Source organism: Halichoerus grypus, chromosome 13 (assembly GCF_964656455.1).
Source record: "Halichoerus grypus chromosome 13, mHalGry1.hap1.1, whole genome shotgun sequence".
NCBI classification, from domain to species: Eukaryota; Metazoa; Chordata; class Mammalia; order Carnivora; family Phocidae; genus Halichoerus; species Halichoerus grypus.
Window position 1 is genome coordinate 38,711,996 of NC_135724.1, and position 23,901 is coordinate 38,735,896.

The 23,901-nt window shown below is 33.9% G+C and overlaps 1 protein-coding gene across 1 annotated transcript in view; it reads left to right on the top strand.

The window, feature by feature from the left end:
• Positions 1 to 23,901, top strand: part of CCDC178 (coiled-coil domain containing 178) — a 410,550-nt gene that overhangs the window by 232,044 nt on the left and 154,605 nt on the right. The window contains exon 18 of the mRNA XM_078060501.1: positions 17,619 to 17,768. Within this exon, the coding sequence (XP_077916627.1) occupies positions 17,619 to 17,768 (150 nt within the window). The remainder of the gene's footprint in view (positions 1 to 17,618; positions 17,769 to 23,901) is intronic.

Consider the following 23,901-nt stretch of genomic DNA (forward strand, 5'->3'; position numbering starts at 1 on the left):
CCAGAGAGCTCATTTTAGGAAGCTACGTTTAGACTAAAGCCATATAAAAATTGTGATTTTTTTTTTTCTGTCTTATCAAAATATAAAAAATACCAGGCTCATTATCCACCTTAAATGTTGATATATAATTTGTGGATTTATGAAAGCTGAATAGTTTGGTATGTTTAATACAACAGTTTGGTTGTATTAAAGACATTGTATTAAAGACTTATTGGTTTGAAACTTTCTCATTTGTCAGTTTTGGCAATTTGGATAGCTTTAGGGAAGAAAAGCTTGCTTAAGTGTTCAAGAAAAATAAAAGTACTGGGGAAAAAGACTAAAATTATATATCTCATTAAAATTTTATTAAATGGAATTAGAATGAACTACATAATAATTGACCACTTGAACTTTATATTAATAGTCCTTCTTTATAGTTTACTATGCATTTTCACTTCCACTCAGTTATTTTATTTTTATAACCACCATGTTAGGCAGTGGGGCAAATTTTATTATTCTCATGAATGGAGAATAATAGTAATACACAGCTAATACACAATAGATTTTGAGACCTATCATTCCCATTATATCTTACTGCTGTCCTCACATTAATTATGTTTAAATAATTTTTTTATATAATCCATGGAGGAAAGTAAAATGTGTAAATTTAACTAATAACATGCAAAATTGGGCAAGGGGATGTTTGACCTACCCAAAACCAAAGCAAGCAATTTCCAGCCTTAAAAAATTCTATAAATATAAATGATCACATTAACAGTAAAGGAATAAAAGGATCAAATAATAATCTAAATAGATTTGTGAAATTTAAAGCCATTTGTGATAACTAACAAACTAGAAATAGGAAATAACATGAGAAAAATGGCTTTAGAAGCTGCAGTTATCTGAAAACATTATTTATATATTGGAAGTCTAATGGATTCTACAGATAAATGCTAAAATTAATTCATGAATTTGAGGGAGTCAGTGGATTGAAAATAAATAAAAATTTATTGTATTTCCATACAGTAGCCATAAATAACTAGAAAATAAAATCTTAAAATGGATACTATTTATAATTGAATAGCTAAACATCAAATGCCCAGGTATGTGTCTACCGAAACATATAGAAGTATTCTCCACAGAAAACTACAAAACATCTCTGACAAAAATCAAAGATATTCTAAACAAATGAAATGATCTACTAAGTTTATGAATTAGAAATTTCAAGTTTTAAAGAATGTAAATTCTTCCCAAATTAACTTATATGTGTAATGGAATCAAAATTAAAAACTCAAGCAGAATTTTTGGAAATTAATGCATGAATATTCTGAAATGTATAAGAACTCCCAAAAGGTCAAGTGTAGTGAAGACATACTTGAGAAGGACAAAGTTAGGGACTTACACTACCAGGTATCCAGATTTACTCTAAGGCTACAGTATAAGAAAGTGTGCTATTGTGCAAAGATAAGAGAACAATACAATAGAATACAGGTTCCAGAAACAGATCCAGAATGTAAACATGGCCTGTTTATTTATAAGAAGATGTCACCAAAATAGTGTAAGACAAGGTATTGGAAAATAACTGGTACAGAATCAATAAATGATACATGAGTGATTAGATATCTATACTAAAAAATAATCTTGACCTTCTATTTCACAACATATATAAAAATCAATTCCACTATATATGTAATTGTGAAAGGTATATAAAGCTTTTAGAGAAAAACATATGAGAACATCTGATTTATTCTGGAATTGCCAGAGATGTTTTAAATAAGATACAAGTACCAACCATGAAAGAAAAAGTTCATAAACTGTACTCTTTTTAAAATTAAGAACTCCCATTGATCAAGACACCATTAAAGAATGAAAAGACAAGCCACAGTTAGAAAAAAACTACTTAGGATATACATATCCAGCAAAATTCTCTCATCCATAATAAATGAGGAACCCCTAACAAAACAGTAAAAACAGGCAGCCTAATTAAGAAAAAATAGCAAACACTTGAAAAATCACTTTGCAAAAGAGGCTATACAAATGGGCAATAAACATATGAAAAGGCAGTCAATATAATAGTCATAGAAATGCAAATTAAAACTATCATGACTTGTCTCTAAATACCTATTTAAATAGCTAAAATTTAAAAATATAGATAAGAATGTAGAGTAACAGGAACTCTCAAATATCTCAGGTGGGAAGATACTAATAGATCCCCCACAAAAATTCATTAACAATAGAATGGATAAGTTGTAGTTTATTCATACAATGGAATAATATATAGCAATATAATAAAGTGTTGCCACACAAATAAATTGTGGATGAATCTAACAGAATTGATATTAAGCAAAAGATGCCAGACTCAATAATATGTATAATATGTGATTATAATTATATGATGATTGAAAATAACCAAAACTTGTGTGTTGGGAGTGTGGTTTATTATTAACTGAGAATGGACATGAGGGAAGCTTCTGGGGTGATGGTTACTTTTTCTATATTTTCACCTAGGTGATGGTTATATAAGGATTTTCATTTATAAAAAAACTATCAATTCTTTTAACTATGTATGTATATTGCACCTCAAAAAATTTAAAACAAACCAATGGAATTAACATACATTTTAATGAATAGAAAACACACTTGCCACAACCTTTTTATAAAGGATATCTACCAACTGCAAAAATTTTGCATTTTTTAATAAAACAGAATTGAGGTGAGCATTGAATATATATTCCAGATTTAAGATAGTACAATAAAATTTCTTTAAACATATTTTGCCATTCAGATGTTTTAACAATTTTGACAAGCTTATTCTCCTTGTATTATGTATGTAGATACAAAAACCATATAATTATCTTAGAAATCCAGCAATCTGCTTATATTTGTAATAGTTGGTTAATATTTCTGAAAGTTTAAAAAATCACTCACCCAACAGTTTCTTAGACTATCAAAAGTTATAATGACTGGTGGTGTATAAATCACCATACTTGAATCTTACTTGTAGTAAGTGCATCTGATGTGGAAAGAGGGGTCAAGCTCAACCTGGCTGCCACTGGAATGAGGAACAAGAATGTTACTGTGCCCTTACACACCAACTGACAGCTCAGAAATAATCATGCAGAAACAGACCCAGAACAGCTTTAAGAAGGAAAAAAAAAAAAAAGAACTTGATTATAGACAGGGATGTCTTTTTTACTTGCTGTGTTTTGTTTTTAATAATTTATCTCGCACAAATAATGTCTCTAACAGAAGGGCGCTTTTTTTTTTATTATTGTAAGTTGAATTCCTACTAATTTGAGTAGAATTTTTCAAAATGAACATATTTTTCAAAATCACTTGCATGATCAACTATCAGCAGACAAGTTAAGCATTTAAAAATTATTAACTAGGGAGTTTTGTACTTAATAGAATAGGACATTCATAATATACTTAAGTTTATATTTAATCATTATGAAGAAACATGTAACCATCAAATTTTCTTCACTATTTTAATAATAGACCTTTAATATATAATCAATAAATTGTCAAGTGAATGAATAAATGTATTTCAAAATAGAGATGATAGTTTAATCTATCTGGTACAGTTAACATAAGCAGAAATTTAGTTAGGAGCCGATGGCATGGTCTATATCATGTTAGAATTGATTTTTCAGTGGTTATTGACATGCTATAAGTTACTTCACACACTGACAGAATAAATGTTTTATACAAAATAAATGAATTAATAGTTTTAAAAATTCATTTATTAATGAACTTGTTGCAAAGAAGATTCAGTGCTTGATTTTCCATCTTTAAACAGTTTCTATGCAGCATATTATTAATTTTTATAAATCTAGTACCTAACACAATACCTGAGTCACCATGGTAGTTTTATGTTGCTGCCCTAATAAATTAGTGTGAACTTAGAAGCTTAAAATAACAGTATTCTCTCACACCTCTGTATGTCAGAAGTCTTAAGTGAGTCTCATTGGGTTAAAATCAAGTTGTTGGAGGCTCCATAGAAGCATCTGTTTCAGATTGTTGGCAGAATTCAGTTTCTTGTAGTTGTGGGAACAAGTCCCTATTTTCTTTCTGGCTATGGGCAGAGGGCCATTTCTACCTTCCAGAGGCTGCTTGCATTCCTTGACTTGTAGCCTCCTTCCATCTTTAAATGGGGAAAAAGAGATGATGGGTTTCAAGTCTTGCTCTCATTTTAAAGATTTTATTTTTATTTGAGAGAGAGAGAGCACATGAGAGGGGGGAGGGTCAGAGGGAGAAGCAGACTCCCTGCCGATCAGGGAGCCCGATGTGGGACTCGATCCAGGGACTCCAGGATCATGACCTGAGCCGAAGGCAGTCGCTTAACCAACTGAGCCACCCAGGCGCCCTTGCTCTCATTTTAAATTTGCCCTGTGTCTTCCTTCACATTCTCTGAACTTCAGTCAAGAAAGATTCTCCAATTTTAAGAATTTATGTGATTAGATTGTCTCACCTAGGTAATCCAAAATCATCCCTTCAGCTCAAATTCTGTCCTTAAATCACACCTGCAAAGTCTCCTTTGCCATGAACAATAACATTCATAGGTTCCTGAGATGATAGTTCTAATAGTTATCCATAAGAACCCCCCAAGGACACACTTCTGAGGGCCTGACTTGATCACAGATGCCTGGAAGAATAGACGGCCTTCATAGACTTCAGATAGCTTCCATGAATGTAATTTTATTCAAATTTAAGCTCATGGTTTCTTCATTTGGGGGAGTCTAGATTTCAGCACCTAACAGCATATGAATGAACTGATTTCCACATGAGGGCTATGCTCAGGCTAATGATCGCTGTGGGATCAAAGAAAGGTAAAAACTGGGCGACATTGAATGTTTCAGAAGTGAACATAGCATTTTATTCCAGTAGGCTTGCCCGCCCTTCCCTTCGTTCCTTCTTCCCTTCCCTTCTCCTCCCTCCCTCCCAATTTTTCCTGGAAAAATTGAAAGAAAGAAATTTTTACAAGGGAGGAAAGTTGGTCTGACATTGGCAAGGGTATGGGATAGGAATGGCACTTGGAACGTAGGACAAAGAAAGGATGAACCCTATGAAACTGAGTAGCTCTGCCTATCTCATCTGAAGAGAGAGCAGTGTATAAAGTGTTGTTTCAACATAGACTACTTCTCCATAATTAAGTCATTGAATACATGGAAGATTTATTATTGTTTTGTTAAAAAGTTTTGGGGATGAGTAATTTGAATGCTGGTATTGTATTCTTATTTACTACTTTTGTTTGTTTTTAAAGATTTCATTTGTTTATCTGAGAAGGAGAGAGAGCTTGCATGTGTAAGCAGGGCAGGAGGGAGAAGCAGACTCCCCACAGAGCAGGGAATCTGATGCGGGGCTCAATCCTAGGACCCTGAGATCATGGCCTGAGCCGAAGGCAGACGCTTAACCCACTGAGCCACCCAGGCGCCCCTCTTATTTATTTAAAGTTTTCTTTTAAAGTGTTCATATCCATCTGCAAGCAAGAAGATCCTCTATATTTTTTAAAAATCAACTTATAGTTCTTTCTTGTGAAACTGTCTTACTATTTTTTTTTTCATTTTAATCTCCTGAGTTGTGAGAACACAGCTTAGCAAAGTGTATAAAGGCAGCAAAGCAGGTAGTTTAGATTTCTGTTAGTCTTCCAAGGAAAACCTACAAGTAAACTGGAATACAACACAGAGAGATTATACAGTAAAATGCTTTTGCAAACTAGGATTTAAAGAACTGGAAACCTTATTATTTTTCTCAGTCAAAATGTAAATGGGTAAATTTTCACGTTTTTATGTTGTAAAAATGAATTGTGAAATGTTTCTCTACAGAATGAAAAAACACGTAAAATGCCATCCAACTATAATAGTCTGCAAAGTTCACTTATTTAAGAACATTTGGCAGGAGTAGATCCTTAATGAAAATAAAAATCATTCATGTTCGGCCCACCCATTTCCTCTGTCCTGTGTCAACAGGGCATGAGTATAATATAGTTTCATTCATCCATTCAATAATGTTTGCTGAGATACTACTATGTACGGGGGCAAAAAATTAATAAGGCACAAAAAGTTCATAGAAGTGAGGAAATTTATACAAAGATATTAACTATAATAAATAATAGTGATTGCAGTGACAGAGCTATACATAGTACAGTAGTATAGTACTGACTGGGCCTTAGCCAGTGCCAGTTTTCTAAGAAAAGTTAAAAATGCTAATCTTTACACATTTCACCATGTATCAATACGTATATGTAGTATTAGCTATCAATGAATTAGGAATGACTTCCAATAACATTATAAATGCCAGGTTTATTGCTTTTGTGTCCTGCATCCCTCCTAAAGAGATTGTAGCTTGTTCTACATTTTTTCATTCTTTGGCTTTCTTCATATCTTTAAATCGATTAAACATGTAAAACTACTTATGTGTATCTCTGTATAAGAATATAACTGTATTTGTCCTATACTTACTTAAGCAAACTTACTGGCACTCTTGTGCCTTCCTGCTAGGCTGACATGGCATATTGATACAGAAACATAAACTATCTCTAATCAACCTTCCAGAAAGACCAAACATTGTCAGTTTCTTTTTTTTTTTTTTTTTAAGATTTTATTATTTATTTGACAGAGAGAGACACAGCGAGAGAGGGAACACAAGCAGGGGGAGTGGGAGAGGGAGAAGCAGGCTTCCTGCCGAGCAGGGAACCTGACGTGGGGCTCGATCCCAGGACCATGGGATCATGACCTGAGCCGAAGGCAGACGCTTAACGACTGAGCCACCCAGGCGCCCCACATTGTCAGTTTCATTCATTTTTCACCACCACTATCCAAATTAATATCTTGCCAGCTTCAAAACAAAGGCAGCCATCAAGTGAATTGTACAATATACATCTCACCTTTTTTTCATTGTATTGGATTTCCATGAAGTGTCTTATAATCTGGAAAAAAAATACATGGGCTGCTCATATCCCAGATGTTTTTCATTCTTTGAGACACTTCTGTTTCTATGCCATAATGTAGAAAGAAGTGACTTGGAAAGACCAATGGGTTGAGGAAATGATGGGAAGAGAAGATAGTATCTTCAGGAAGCATGATAACAAGGGGAATTTAGTTGAATGGATTCATGCTTGGCAAACATAATGAGGATGAAGCAAAAGGAAGAAAAGAGGAAATAGAAAAAAAGGAATAAATAAGTTGAAGAAAAACAAAAGGTGAGGAGAGAAAAAGAAGACATAGAGGGAAATAACCATAAATTTGGTAAATAATTATAATGACAGATTTCTTTATGCCTTCATTTGCTCTGACCATGACTAGCTGATATTCAGAATAAATCTTAGGGTTGTAGCCCTGGGGGACCTAATATTGCAGAGATGTATTTCTAGAGTCGTTTGGTGTTTGACTTATTTTAAGGGTTTTCATTAAAATCCTGGAAAAATGTGCAAGATCTAGGAACCCATACATTTAATCATTTTAAGAGACAATGGTGTCATTGCTGACTATATAGAACCTACATATCTTCCCATTTTCATTTATTTTGCCACCCCATACCTTTAATGCCTAGTTATTGTTTCTTTCCACCTCTCATTGGTACTTTTCCTCATGTGCTGAATTATGCAATATTTATCATTCTGTTTCTGTCTTGTGTACTCAATACTATATTTTAAAGATCATCCTGTGTTATATATAGCTAGTGCATTTCTTCTAATCACTTTATAGTCTTTCATGGTAGGTGACCACCACATTTTACTTAGCCATTCTGCAAATGAATGGACATCTATGTCACCTGCAAAATTAAACTTTAACTTAGCAACATAAAGTTAATTATGGACCCCCAAATCAGAAATCGCAGTAGAGAAATGAATAGACCTCTAGCTTCCTATAAAGCAGGACCTACATGAACCACATTTAATTGAAGAAGGTGTGGGGTAGATACATTCAGACATTATTTATGGTATCTTAACAGCTCTGACAACTCTCTGCAAAGTTATTGTGTCCATTTTGAGAGCACTTAAAAAGCTCACAAGCATCTCATTATTTTAAAGGACTTAGAGACATTTTTGAATTATTAATAGGCTATGTCTCCTTAGTATATGCCTTTGCCTGAAAAACAAAATGCTTTTCAGCAGTCTTTCTGTTTGTGCAGGTATAGTACGGCCAAAATCAATCTTGAATGAGAGATCTAATTTGGAACTTTGTTTTGCATGATACTAATATACTAATTAAGGGTCTAGAGCAAGGGTCAGCAAACTTTTTGTATAAAGGAAAAGCTAGTGAATATCTTAGGCTTTGCGGTCCACTCAGTTCTGTTGCAATTACTCAACTCTGCCACCACAGAGGAAAAACAATCGTAGACAATATGTGAATGAATGAGGTGATAGTGCCCCACTAAAGTTTATTTACAAGAACAGACAGTGGGCTAGATTTGGCTGGAAAGGCATAACTTGATGAAACCTGTTCTAGAAAGTGATTTTTTTTTCCATATTGGGATTAAATTCTTTTGGGGACTAGATGGGTCTCAAGATGAGTATTTATAGAAAATTGCCTTAGCTATTTTTAATCCTATTTCTACTTGAGATCCATCACAAAGGTTTAGACAGTGCCCCAATATGAATAACAACATCAGGTGATTAGAGATGCTCATGATCTTTTATTTATCAGTAAGGGGAATATCTAATTGAGAGGAGCAAAAGAGAAAAAGCATTAGTAATAATTCTATCCATAAGGATATTTTACTAGACTGCAAATAATTTACTATACTTTTCATATTTGGCACCTCTGAAATTGCTCCTAATGTTTTCTGACCCCACATTCCTAAAGAAAGGACACTGAAGCATTTTTTAATATATATATTTAAATATAAATTATATAAATTAAATATATATATTTAATTCCAAAAAACTCTTTTCTCTGTGAGCATCCAGTTTATTTTGAAAGACTGATGTAATTCTATAAAGTATTCAAAAATTAGAGCATTCACACATATCAATCTAGAATCTTAAAGGTCCTGTAATTCACATTCAAGAGTAGGAAGTGGTGTAGTCCCAGAAAGGGTATTAGGCTGAAATCAGATTGTATTCTAGCCTTAATCCTGTTCTCTTCTTGTGTGACCTTAGATAAGAAATTGATTTCCCTGGCCTCCATTTCCTCATTGACAAGTAAGGATTTTTGAAAAGTTTCTGTTCCTTACAGTCTTGTAATAAATTAATACTGTCTGGAGTATGAAAATGGCTGTAGCTGTGAAGAAGGACTTTAATTTTCTATTTTGTGTGCATCTCTATTATTTGTGTGTAATATAATCAGCATGCAATATTTTATAATGGATTTTATAAAGATTTTATAAGTGGATTTTTAAAAATATTTAAATTCTGATATAACATGGATGTGGCAGTGAAATTGGCATTCAACATAAACATTTTCAAAATTAAACATTTGCTACAAATAAAAGGTGAGTTCAGATTACTTGACTATAGCAATAGGAAGTTCTAAAATATATATTTTTTCAATGAATTTACTTAATTTATGCTATAATGTATGTACTTGAACCTCTTAGATCAGTCTCACATTTGTAATAAAGTTTCTAGGTACTGCTCTTACAGTTTCTGCATTTATGTAGTGCATTATTACTTTATGATAAAGTTAGTTGATAATTCCTTAACTCTTTTTGCTGATGACCTTTTAAAGCTGCGTAATTAGAATAAGTTGTGGTTACTGTATTGGAATCTTTATCCCATGGGCCAACAAGGCAGCACATTAATTCTCTGCATCACCCACTCCATGTGCAGTGCCATCAGCACAAAGATATTATTCTTTGTAATTACATAAAGAAAGGGTCTATTTAGTGTTAACTGACCTTTCTGTGACTGATCAGCCTTTTCCACCAGTGAAGTAGAAATGTATATCATTAAAATGTGAGTAAATAGGAAACCTTTCTAAATCTTAAACTGTTCAAATCGGGAGGTGCATATGAAGAGGAAATTGCTCAGTCTTTCACATGATATGGTGAAAAGAGTAGCAGACTTTAAATATATATTTTAAAATTTGACAAATTGAAATATAATTAAATTACAAAAATGCATAGAAATATTTAATAAGGAAGTAATATACAAATATGTTTCTGTTTAACAATCTTAATTAGAGGACACATTATTTAACTCAAGGTTAAAATTTAAAGTTTACTTAATAAGTAGTAAATTTATAGGAATTATTATTACTGTGGTTTATCACTTACAGCGGACATACATGTAATGTAATTGTATAAATCATGTATTTTACCTTGAAAAAATTCACTGGGGTATATAGATTATGTGACCCCAATTTTTACTCTCTTTTCTTATTACATAATTTGTTTCTCTGATCGGTTATATTGGATACTTTGAGGGACATGCATTATATTGAAGAAAACTGGTCAGATAGAAATTTGATAGCTAATGTAAGTGGCATTTGTAAAGCATTTCTTAAAGCCATTGAGTAGTTTATAGGAGAAATGCTACAGTCAACATGGATGAAAATATTCCCTTTTTTAACATACACCCACATTGATCATGTGATTTTAAATATTTAACAAGTATCTGTGTTTCTAGGACAGATTTTCCCTGCTGATAACACAGACAGGACCCTGTATATGAAATATATTCAGAATCTGTTTTTTAAAAAAATGACTCTTCCTTGGAACTTTGCTCATCACTTTCACTAGAACTGATATCTCATGGAACTGCTATCATTATTTGGATATGTCTTTTATCCTTCTTCATGTATGATGTATTCTGATGTAGTTAGCTTTGTGAATGCCTCAATTCCCTTATCTGATTGCAAGCTTCTTCAGCCCTGAAATTATGTATTTTTTCATGCTAATATCAATAATTCCCGGTCAAATATATACAGTGAACAGCATCTAAAAATAATAAGGAACGAGCAGGGTTAATACAGAGTATTAATACTCAATGGATACTTCTCAGTTCTTTAAGAGGCAATGTCATAGTATCCATTGGTAAACTTCATGAGTAAATTGACAGCAGCTACATTTGTAACCCCATGAGGGAGCTAAGATAAGGAGTCCTGTGTGTTGTCATATATATATGTAGTCATGTGTGTGGGTGCTAGAGTGGGGTAACTAAAAAAGTATTCCCCTGGGCAAGGGCAGGGACAGGGCTATTTGACCTCTCATAGTGTCCCCAAGAGTGCTTTGTGTATACCAGTTGCTCAGTAAGCATTTTGAATAAATTAGTGAATAGAGAGCATTTTGTCAAACATGATAATATATAGAGTCTGAGGCATGTAACAACCTTGATGAAGAGGACTGATTTGTTCATTTAAAAATCAAGAATATTCAAGACTAATTATCGGAGAACTCGTGTTGGACAAGAGACTGGTTTCCATGGCAGCACAGACAAGGAAGTGGGTCCTGGGAGAGTTAGAACAGTTATTTGCTCCTTGGAGGCTTCAGGGTATTGACACGTATCATTCTTACAGACTTGCTCCTTGGAAACACTGGGGAGAACTCTCATTTTCTGTAGTAATTGGGTGTATAGATTTTAAGGGAACAGCAATACAATAATGCCTCAATGCACATAGTAGGTGATGCACCTAATAATGTATATGCTTTCTCCATGTCTGTTATATTGTTAGAGAATTGGCATGTATTTTAAGCATTTGTGTTCACCACACTAATTCCCATGAATCAAAGGGAATGCTTTTGAAGTGACAATGTTCACAAAGAGACTTCAAGCCTCTAGGTCTCCTTTATTCTAGTCTATCCCCTGCACATTCCATGAATCAGTCTCAGTACTGTTGCCTACTTTAATAATATCAAAGCATCACTGCTTGCAAACTACTAATCCAATGCCCTAAACTGGCAGAGATGTGCCAAAGGCATATGTGGGGTTTTAATAGTATGATATCAATGGTTTAATGCATGAGCATATGTACAAGATCACGTGCTACTGAAACACTGGTGCTTGGAATGGAGCATTATTTACGATGCTTTGCATCAGTGGGATACTAAATATATGGCTACTTTTCATTGTTTCCCTAGTAATATTTTAAAGCCTAGAGATAACAGAACATTTAACACAATCCATGAAAGCCTAATTCACAAGTCATAGGTAACAACAATCTAATAGTCCTAAAGGGGCCATAAAAACATTCCTCTCGATTGACTCATCCAAGTTTGCTCAAATATATATTGACCCATGTAGCAGGAGAGTTCTGATCCCTGCCAAATAAAAGACTGTTCTAAGATTCAAATCGCTGATTATTTTTTCTATGAGGCCTTTTCTGACCCACTCCCCCATCTAGTAGAGCCAATTCCACCTGGTAGAATTGATTACAGATACTTCAAGAAATACCTTGAATAGACTTGTTTATTCTTCTGCCTCCTCCTACTCTAGCCTCTAATCCCTGGTGAAAAGGGTCATATTCTACTTATTAATCCTTGGGGTAGCCATGGAGCGGGACCCAGAGAATAAACTTACTAAGGGTTTGCTAAACAAATGATTGAATGAACAAAAGGTAAATATGAGTATACGCTGGAGTAAATTGATCAATGAATACCACAATACAATTTTTGTTTTCTGGGAGTTCTGGCAGGAAGTCAATCCTTTGCAACCATGAGACTCCAGAGAGTGTGGTGCAATCTGTGTAAGAACATGGACATATGTGGCACTAACAGCAAGCAAAGCCCTGGTGGGATGCATAAAGAGCAAGGAGCTGTCCGCAATAAACTATTAATAACCAAGAACCAGGCGATGACAGATCATCAGAAAAGATCACCTGAGGCAGCCACACATGATCATATCAGGATGGGACACTTAGAATTAGAAGTGGGTCAAAGATGACAGCTCTTTTACAATATGTAATTATAGCCCCTCTGCCTGGCAAACTGGATCCAAATGCCTGTATTAAGAGTAACTGAGGGTATAGAGGACACATTACCATAAATGTAGGTATGGACACTAGGACTATTTTAGTAACATTCAAGTCTTTGTAAATAGCTATGTAGGTCTTCTACATATACGTGTACAGTGCAAATACTTTAATCATAAGCATCTCTCTAGAATATTTGGATCAAGTTTCTTTTTTGTAATCTCCCTTGCCATTAATCCATCTTAAATTAAAAAAAAAATGTTCAAATGTGTTTAGACTTTCTCTAGGATAAGTGTATCTGGCTGAACTTCCATCAGGGTCAACAGGTAACATTATTGCATCAACCAGTCCAGAATTGTGCAGGCCTCCCTGTAAAAGTCTATGCACTTGGGCACTTGGTCTTGTCAGTGAATGCATCAGTCCTAATCAAATCATGGAATATGGAATCATGTAGGTAACGATGGGAAACAAAAACAAAACAAACAAACAAACAAAAAAACCAAGAGACTGGTTATATATAACCAACATACCCATATTGACTTACAATAAAAAGTGGTTTCCAAGGAAACCAAGTTCTAGTGTCCTTCAGCAGCTCATTTTATTTATGTCAACAAGCTGTGTGTTAGCCAGATTATAAAAAGAGAGTTGCTTGGTGGAAGTAGGCTCAGAACAAGGTAATTCTGTTGTTTGTTTAATATCATTAGGTTTTATAAAGACAGTGCTGCATAGTGTTGAGTGCTGGCTCATGTTTACAAAAGAAATATATTGGATGGTAAAAAGTATGGGATCTAGAGCCAGTCTGCCTGGGTGCAAAGCCCAAGTCTCCACTTAATGTGTGTGTAATCTTGCACAAGATGTCTGGGTGTTTCAGTTGCCAGGGTTGCATAATAGATACCCCCAAACTTTATGGCTCATGATTTATGTGCCAGAAATTTGAACAGGATACAGTGGAGCCTGCTTGTCTCTTGTCTCATGCTTTCTGAACCATCAGCTGGATGACTTAGAAACTAGGGATTGGAATCATCTTCAAATGACTCATTTTTTCATGGATGATGCTGACTGTTCTCTGACACCTGAGCTAGGGCTGTTTACTGGACCACCTACACTTAACTTCTCCTTGTGGCCTGGATTCCTTACAATATGGTACCTGGTTCTAAGGATGAATGTCCCCAAAGAGAGGGCCAGCCAGAAGCTGTGCATTTGTTTGTTTGTTTGTTTGTTTTAAATAAACTGGCTTCTTTAAAACCAGCTTTTTTAATAAACTAGCCTGGAAAGTCACATAGTATCCTTTCCACCATACTCTTTTGGCTGGTGAAACCACAAGTCTGCCCAGGGACAAAGGAAAGAGAAATATACTATGCTTCTTGATAGGAAGTAACAAGATTCTGGAACAACATGTGGAATGAAAGTATTTCTGTTGCCTTCTTTTGGAAAATACAATTTGCCTTACTTGACTTTTGTTGCCTTTGTTTCCCTATCTGTAAAATGAGGATAATAATGTAACAACTGAGATGATTGCTATTGTCTCACTTCTTTCCATTGTGTGTGGAATTCATAAGCCCACATTCAAGTTCAGCCCTATTTCTAAGTTCTTGTCTCTATGTCACAGGGTGAAACATAAATAGATGAGCCACTGTTTTGTCCAAAAAGAACCCAGTTCTCTAATTATAATTCCCTATTCTTTATTTGCCCAGTGTGAGAGGGAAAGAGAAGGGAAAGAGTGAGAAAAATAAACTGAAAATGGAGGAAAAGTCCAAGATGAAATCCATTTAAATCTTATTTAAAAAATAAGAAGGGTCAAATAAAGAAGAAAATGGAGAACCTACCATTTGTATATCTCGGGGTCTCAATCTGCCTTCAATTTTGAACATTTTTGGTGACAGAAGGAGAAGCCAGTTCTTTCTTTAGGTATGGTTTCTCAATACTTTGGTGTATCATGGGCTAATTAGGTAACCCCAGAAAAATGCTATGTATAGTTTCAAGGGGTTCACATACCTTGTGAAAGTCAACGATGCATCCAGAGAAAAAACTCTTGCTAAGGCTGGACAATATGGTATATCCTTAGAATAATGTTCAGTGCAGAAACATATTGTGTGAGTGCTCTTTATATACTTCTTTCAAATCTTTACCTCTCAAGTAGTATAATATCAAGTAATATAAATTCTACATTCTAATTATATATTTGTGTGATTTTTAATATAAATCTTTCCCACAAGACCATCAATTTTGGAGATTCACCATTATATCCTAGAGCTTGGGATATAGTAGTTATTAAATTCAAAGTTTTGAATAAGTAATTAATGAAAATGAATGAATGAATGAATGAAATAACACTGTAAACTCAGAGCACAATTATTTTAACCCTCAGAGATCGCAATCAGATTTTTCTTTAATGGTTTTAGGAACAAAATTTTTTTCAAGCTCACATTTAGCCAAAACCTTAAGTAGAAAGATTCTACTGGTAAGATTCAGCTGGATTTGAATTTAAAAGCGTGAAAAGTCATCTTATTTCTCTTATTAGTTTCTTCTTTCTTCTCACCCTTTTATTATATTTCTGACCCCAACTTTTGTGCCCTTGTTAAATATCTTCTACTGTTAATCTTTCATAAGCTCTTCACTCCAGTAGTGGTAACATTATTCCCATGGACATATTTCCACCAGTATCATTCCCTCTTTGTTTCATTCACATGTAATAATACTATTGGTTAAAATTAAACAAGTCAAAGTTGTAAGGTTGAACCACAGTTAAGCATAAAAAACATTTTCAAAGAGTGTCAGTAGAATACCATTATTTAATATTTTTATAAACCTAAAACTTCATCGCACATCTGAAGGTCACTGACTTTCAGGAATAGGTAGTGAAGTGACAAATTCTTCTATAAATTCATGATTGAGAAATGATAATGTAAAATGTAAAAAATCATGACTGATGTAACAATGTTTTGAAGATTCATTGACATAACTGCACAGTTTGATTTCTTGGTATCTAATTATGGCATATAAAGCAGTAAGAACTGGTGTCATACAGAAATTGAAGGTATATGAATTTGGAAATAAAACTGCATTTTACACAGTGAGCAAACCATAAAGTACCAAATATATCCTCACTAAAGTTCCATTAAATAGGCTTGATGTAAATCCCACAACTTTTCTACCACTTCTCTCAAACACAATGTTTATAGTAACCATCTAGGGCTTGAAAGAAATGTAATTGAGAAGTAGAATACCTCAGGTATCAGGGTTGTGCTTACGTTAAATCAAACAAACAAAAAAACTCAAAATGATTCCTCCTCCTACCTTCAGTAGAACATTTATCAAAGATCCAACTGAATCACTTGAGGCTTAGATTTTAATAAGTGTTAAGATATCAAAAAGAACTGTAACCATTTTTTTTCAGAATTATCCCCACCAGAGTAAAATACTCATATATATTTGGTCCTCCTACCAAAAGATAATTCTGTGTGATTTTAGATAAGTTTATTAGATAAAAGTTTCTAAAGTTTAGAATTACTATGCCAGAATTAGGACAAGGACATTTAAAATGGTTCTCAGTTCATCATTTTGGCTTTTTGAAAAACAGCTATGACATAATATTCATCATTAGGGATCAATATGGATACCAGGCTTTCATGAGAAATATGTTTATTGACCTTAATAAATCTTCAAGTGTGTAAATACAGAAATATTTGTACAGGCAATTTTCTGCTGAATTGCATTTCGTCTGCGCATTCTCATACTGCAGTATATTTTTAAACAACTTATACTAAAGGTTTGATGTGAGAGCAATTTTCGCAAGGAAACATTTTTAATTGCTTCACAATGGTTATTTTTATATCTAGTTATTTAATCATCATTATCATCATTATGATTAATCCACATTTATGTGTTTTGTAAACTTTTTGCTACTATAAATAAAGTTTTAGTGAATAAAGCTTTTTGCTTAGAATAAATTTCCATAAAATGAACTACTAGATTAACAGGTTTGAAAATATTTAAGGCTGTTGATAAATTCTGTATTTTTTGAAGCACCAGAGAAAACTGTATGTGCTACAAACATTAAAAAGAATCAACAACTAGACTGAATTCACACATCTAATTAAAAATGATAGCCCTATTTGCCAATTGGTAGCCCCGAATTTGCCAATTGGTAATATTACAAAAGTTATATTCTAAGGGGTTTGTATTAGATTTAACATACGTTTATTTAGTCATGAGGGGGTGTTATAAAGTTCTCATCTACTCACAGATTTAACCTTTAATATAGCTAAAGTATAGTAGAATCGAATAATGTCTCTCTCATGGTACTTCTAAATGTTGAGTTCCTTGTCTTTGTCTTTTACCCTTTAATCTTTTGTGTTTTCAGTGAGTGTCACCACTCTGAACCTCTTGGAAATAGGATTCTAAGCTTCCAAGTGTCTTCTACCTATTTGAGCGTTGGGGTTTGGGGAAAGGAAAAGGGGGTAGTAAACTGGAAGAAGGCTCCTAGGAAGCTGAGTGGAGCATCTCAGGACTGAGTACTTCCCAAGGCATTGTGGGGGGAAGTCTGGGAAAGAGGGAGAACAAAAATCAGAGATACTCTGGTAAATCACTGTTCAAAAAAGAAAGAAAAGAAATAAGTGAATCAAGAAAGAAAATTATTAAATCCAAGGAGGATATTGGTGTCAGAGGAAGCACCTTTTGACTTTATTTTTTTCTACAATATGTAATATAATATTTGTAGATAATTCAAATGATGTTGAAAAAATTCAAGAAAATTAAAATGACTTTAAATATATATTTATCTTCTAGAAAATACAAGATGATTCTCTAGAAGAAAATCTACGTTTAGCTCAAGAATATCAAAAATTACAGACTATTTTCTTAACAGAAAAGGACAATTATTTCAATCTATATGATAGACAGTTATCACTTGATGCTTCAATTCGAGATAAGAAACAGGTAGGTTTTCTTATTTTTTTTAAATAATGATTTACTTGACATATGTACTACAAAAAGTAACAAGTCGTCAGTCATGGGCTCTCCAATCTCATGGTGATCCTTTATATGCCTCCAAATGGCATGTTTTCTTCTTGTAGAGTTTTGTTTTATGTTTTTATCAACTTTGAAACTCAATTTTGAATAGATATGTGAGAAATGAAGGAACTTCGTGTCTAATCCACCATTTTATACTAATTTGCTTTATTATAACCTGGAATACCAAATTTTTAGAGTTTATAGATTTAGATATATTATCATAGACTTTGAATTTCATTTTTATCTATAGGTAGCTTTTCATGATATGCCTCAAAATCTTCTTCATGTTTTATGGGCTCCAAATGTTGGTTTCTATTTTCTTAACAAGTATGAGTCTTAATTAGAAACTTGGTTGACCCTTTGTAGTTACTGGAAATCAGTAGAAATTCTCATATATATTATAAAATCTTCTATAATAATAAAAATAGAAAAGTAAAACACATAATATATCAGAAATGAAAAAGGAAAGCGAAAGCTCCATCACTAGTGTTAAGATATGGCCGCTTCCTCTGAATTCTTCCCCAGATACTCATTGGCAAGAAAATCATTTCCCTTTGAATTTTTGTTTCTCCCCAGAATCTAAATTTCAAAATATAGAGGCATGATTATTTTTTAACAATCTACCTAGTCCTAAGAACCAGTAGACTGCTAATTAACCTTTTTTCCTATTGTCACCCATACTACTCTACCATAAATTAGTTGTTTAAAATTCCAGTACTGTACTTATCCCTCCTTATTGTGGAAATTGGGAAGATAGAAGGCCAGAACTTGAGTGCAATCTCTACCACTTACTAGCTCAGTGATCTTGGCGAATTATTTATCCTTTCTGACCTTAGTTTTCTCATCTGTAAAATAAGATATACCTCAGAGGAAAACTGATAAGGAATAAAAAGGAGACATCCATAGTTATTTTGAAAACAAAAGGATACTATGCAACTCTAACTATTACATTGATCTGGTATGCTGCTTATAAACTCCCTTATGTTTCCCATCCATCTACTCTCGTGTGAGTTAAAGTTTCTGAATACATTGAAAGAAAGAGTGTGTATTTTTCTTTTAAAATTAGAAGCAAGATGAAGGTAGATTAAGAAATAAATGTGTTTGGGAGAGAATTGATAATATAACTATATACCAAAATCTTAGTGTCCTCAAACCACGTGCAGGATTCAAAGAAAGGACATCAATGGAACATTTGTCCAATCACTTCATGCATTTGACATTGTTATTGAGGTTAAACATGTTCTATTTGTTCCTGATAATTGAGGAGGAGAAAATAATCAATGGCTATACTGTATTTCCTTTTCTAACCAGGAGGGAAACAAAAATAAATTTTATGTATACTTGTTATCAGTTTATATAGAATCCTTTGGTGGCAAATGATAAATAGATACCTGCATAAATAGTGAAGAACTTATGCCTTTAAGAGAGATCCATAACACCATATTCCCATAGTAAGAATAAAATTGTCTTGATGTTGGAATTAGAGCAAATCATGATTCAGGATTAAAGGAGTGAGACCCTGGTATGAACAGACAGTGAGGTATGCTAGGAAATTGAGTTTATATTTGTGATGATCCCTCAAACGAATCACTTTTAGCACACCTGTTTCAGGGAAACTTTCAAAGATTTATTTGTACTTCCAATCATTTTTCATTTCCATCCTTCAGCGATGGAGGTCATTAAGTGCAGGCTGCCCTTGTCAGTGTCATGTAGGATCAATTTGCTGCAATGGACAGAGAGGCCTTATTGATGCTGTTAAATCTGTCAGTGAGAAATCGTATGTCATTAGCGTCTAATGCACTGCTTACAGGATGGAATTTGGCCATCAAAATGGAAAAAAACCCTTTAATATTTTAGTCCATTTCTTTGATATTGCAGCATTTCCCATATTATATATATGTATGTTTTAGTCCTTTGACCAGTTTAGTTTTGGGTACACAAAAGCACTGTTCAACCTCTGATTTCCTTGTTTAATTTCCTTGTCATATAAAGTGGATCTCACTTTAAGGAATTTTGTGTATTATTTTTCTGTTTCCTGTTTTATAATAACTTCATTGCTTCTGAGCATAGAGTCCTTTTGGCATGGTAAATAATTACATTTTGATTTTTGTGCTTCTTATGGAGTAGTATTCTCTCTACACAGATTTCGTCCTTTTTTGTATTTTTAGGCCAAGAGTAGCAAAAAAAAGCTTAATGGAGGAATAAAACAAGTTAACTATAAAAAATAATGTCCCTTTCCTTAACACAATGTTACATACAGATGGTTCAAGTGTTAGAATGCTATAGTATTACTCTTGGTGATAAAATTATGTCTCCTTCCTTTGCACATGTTACTTGATACTTTCCTGTGCTTTAAATTTTTGCAGTGATGAATATTTTCCCCTTTAAAAATCAGAAACAAACAAAAATGACTGTACAAAATTCCTGTTTTCCCTGTTCATGGGTAATGATGGAATAGAATCCAATCTAAAACTTTTCAGATCTCAAAATTTAAAATAACACTAAAGGGGAATAAAAGAAAAATATCTGAAAAACAGGTTGTGCTTCTTTGTAAAAATACATTTTCATTATTTTCATTAAAAGATTTAAAAAATGTTTTTCTTTTTTTTAAAAAAAATCCATCAGTATGTTGATAAAATCATGTGTTTGTTTTAATTGCTGTCTCAAATTCTTCAAGTCTGCAAAGAAAGGTAAGCTAAGCGAGCATACAAATGTTGATGTGTTCGGTTGGCTGAAAACATGATCCCTTTCAAAACTGGTTAAAATGTATTTTTAATTCTTTTGTAACCCACTTGTGAAGCTTAACCTTTGCCGACTCCAGTTCTCAGTACTTTCAAACTAAGGGAATACAAATTATTACAGAATCAGTCAGCACTTAACAAGCACTTATACGGGCCTGGTATCTGTGCCAAGCAGTTTGCAAATATTATCTTTGTAATGTCCATTAGTAATCCTCTAAAATTTTTTATTATTATTATAATCATCTCCAGTTTAAGATATGGAACTGAGATTGTGTCACAAGGTCATCCAAGTAGAGGGAACTGACTAAGATAGGAATCAAACACAGGATTTTTAAAAACCCAACCCATTTCATAACCATGACACTACGCCTCTACTATAACATTATTAAACAATCCTATACTGTCTCATCAGTCTTTATAAAGCATGTAAAAACCAAATCAGTCATGCATTATGTCGCTAGTGTCCAACTGAAACAGATTATTTGATTCACTAATTGTTTTTATAATTTTATCTCATTGAAACCACTTTTTCAATAATGATTTTCTTGTGGGGAAAGGTCTACCACCTATTTAATTAGAAATTATTTAATTTTCATAGGGATTATAGATAAGTTTTGCAATTCTAAAATTGTAAAATTTTTGAACTGGAAATGCCTTTAGAAATTTTACCCATCTCCTTAAAAATAGAAGATTATTTCACCCAAAACCATAAGATACCTTGGAATAAAGCTAACCTAAGAGGTAAAGGATCTATACTCTAGGAGCTACAGAACACTTATGAAAGAAATTGAAGAAGACACAAAAAGATGGAAAAACATTCCATGCTCATGGATCGGAAGAATAAACATTGTTAAAATGTCTAAATGCTGCCCAGAGCAACTATACCTTCAATGCCATCCCGATCAAAATTCCAATGACATTTTTCAAAGTGCTGGAACAAACAATCCTAAAATTTGTATGGAATCAGAAAAGACCCTGAATCGCCAAGGAAATGTTGAAAAAGAAACACAAAGCTGGGGACATCACATTGCCCGATTTCAAGCTATATTACAAAGCCATGATCTCCAAGACAGCATAGTACTAACACAAAAACAGACATATAGATCAATGGAACAGAATAGAGAGCCCAGATATGGACCCTCAACTCTATGGTCAAATAATCTTCAACAAAGCAGGAAATAATATGCAATGGAAAAAAGACAGTCTCTTCAATAAATGATGCTGGGGAAATTGGACAGCTATATACAGAAGAATGAAACTCAACCATTCTCTAACACCATACACAAAGATAAACTCATAATGGATGAAAGACCTCAATGTGAGACAGGAATCCATCAAAATCCTAGAGGAGAACATAGGCAGTAACCTCTTCGACATCGGCTACAGCAACTTCTTTCAAGATACATCTCCAAAGGCAAGTGAAACAAAAGGGAAAATGAACTTTCGGGACTTCATCAAGATAAAAACTTCTGCACAGCAAAGGAAACAGTCAACAAAACAAAGAGGCAACCCACAGAATGGTAGAAGATATTTTCAAATGACACTACAGACAAAGGGCTGATATCCAAGATCTATAAAGAACATCTCAAACTCAACACCCAAAAAACAAATAATCAAGTCAAAAAATGGGCAGAAGACATGAACAGACACTTCTCCAAAGAAGATATACAAATGGCTAACAGACACATGAAAAATGTTCATCATCATTAGCCATCAGGGAAATTCAAATCAAAACCACATTGAGATACCACCTTACACCAGTTATAATGGCAAAAATTGACAAGGCAAGAAACAACAAATGTTGGAGAGGTTGTGGAGAAAGGGGAACCCTCTTACACTGTTGGTGGGAATGCAAGTTGGTACAACCACTTTGGAAAACAGTGTGGAGGTTCCTCAAAAAATTAAAAATAGAGCTACCCTATGACCCAGCAATTGTACTACTGGGTATTTACCCCAAAGACACAGATGTAGTGAAAAGAAGGGCCATATGCACCCCAATGTTCATAGCAGCAATGTCCGCAATAGCCAAACTGTGGAAAGAGATGAGATGCCCTTCAACAGACCAATGGATAAAGATGTGGTCCATATATACAATGGAATATTACTCAGCCATCAGAAGGGATGAATACCCAACTTTTACAACAACATGGATGGGACTGGAGGAGTTGCTAAGTGAAATAAGTCAAGCAGAGAAAGTCAATTATCATATGGTTTTGCTTATTTGTGGAACATAAGGAATAGCATGGAGGACATTAGGAGAAGGAAGGGAAAAATGAAGGGGAGAAAATCGGAGGGGGAGACGAACCATGAGAGACTATGGACTCTGAGAAACAAACTGAGAGTTTTAGAGGGGAGGGGAAGTGGGAGGATGAGTTAGCCTGGTAATGGGTATTAAGGAGGGCACGTATTGCATGGAGCACTGGGGGTTATACGAAAACAATGAATCATGGAACACTACATCAAAAACTAATGATGTACTGTATGGAGACTAACATAACATAATAAAATTAAATTAAATTTAAAAAAGATTATTTCACACACAAAAAAAATTAAAAATAAAAAGTAAAATAAAAGAGTATTTCACAACTGAGGAACCTTAGGGCCAGAGTGGCCCAGTGATCTACCACATACACAGTTAATTAGAAAAAAAGTTGGCCTAGGACACAGTTGTCTTAACTTACGTTCAAATATTCTCTCCAGCCAACTGTAAAATGAGCATGTGCTGTGATATTTTTCGAAGGTTTGAGTGGACCAGTAGTTGAAAAGTTGTAAGAGTAACTGCAATGGATATTCTCAGATTGGAGCATCTTCTTTAAGCAACCTGAGCTTATTAAGGAATCATGTAGGGACATAAATCAGAGGACTACTTTGGAGGTCTAGGGGATACTTCTGGGTCTCACAGAATTCATTCATTCATTCATTCATTCAGTTATTCAAATAAATTATTAATCATCCAGTGTACTGACATCCATTGTTTTGATATAATTAAAGGTACAGGAATATGCCACCTCAACTCAGCTTCCATGCTGAATCCTGATTCCCAGAAATGAAGGGATTCTTTTCTAGACTAAAGCATAGAATCAGAGCACAACAATATCCTCTCTTTACTCCACCAATGGAAGAATCATGAATTTTTGCTGTCTAATCTGCATCACCTAGGTCTCAATAGACGTTTCCATTTTAAATTCTCAAAAAGATTGTATCATCCATAGACTTCATTAGCATGTTTTCTCTTCCCTTTTTCAGTTTTTAAACATGGTTTCCTGTAATACTCACTTTACATTGATTTGATGAGGAGTCAAAGTCAATTCTAGCAA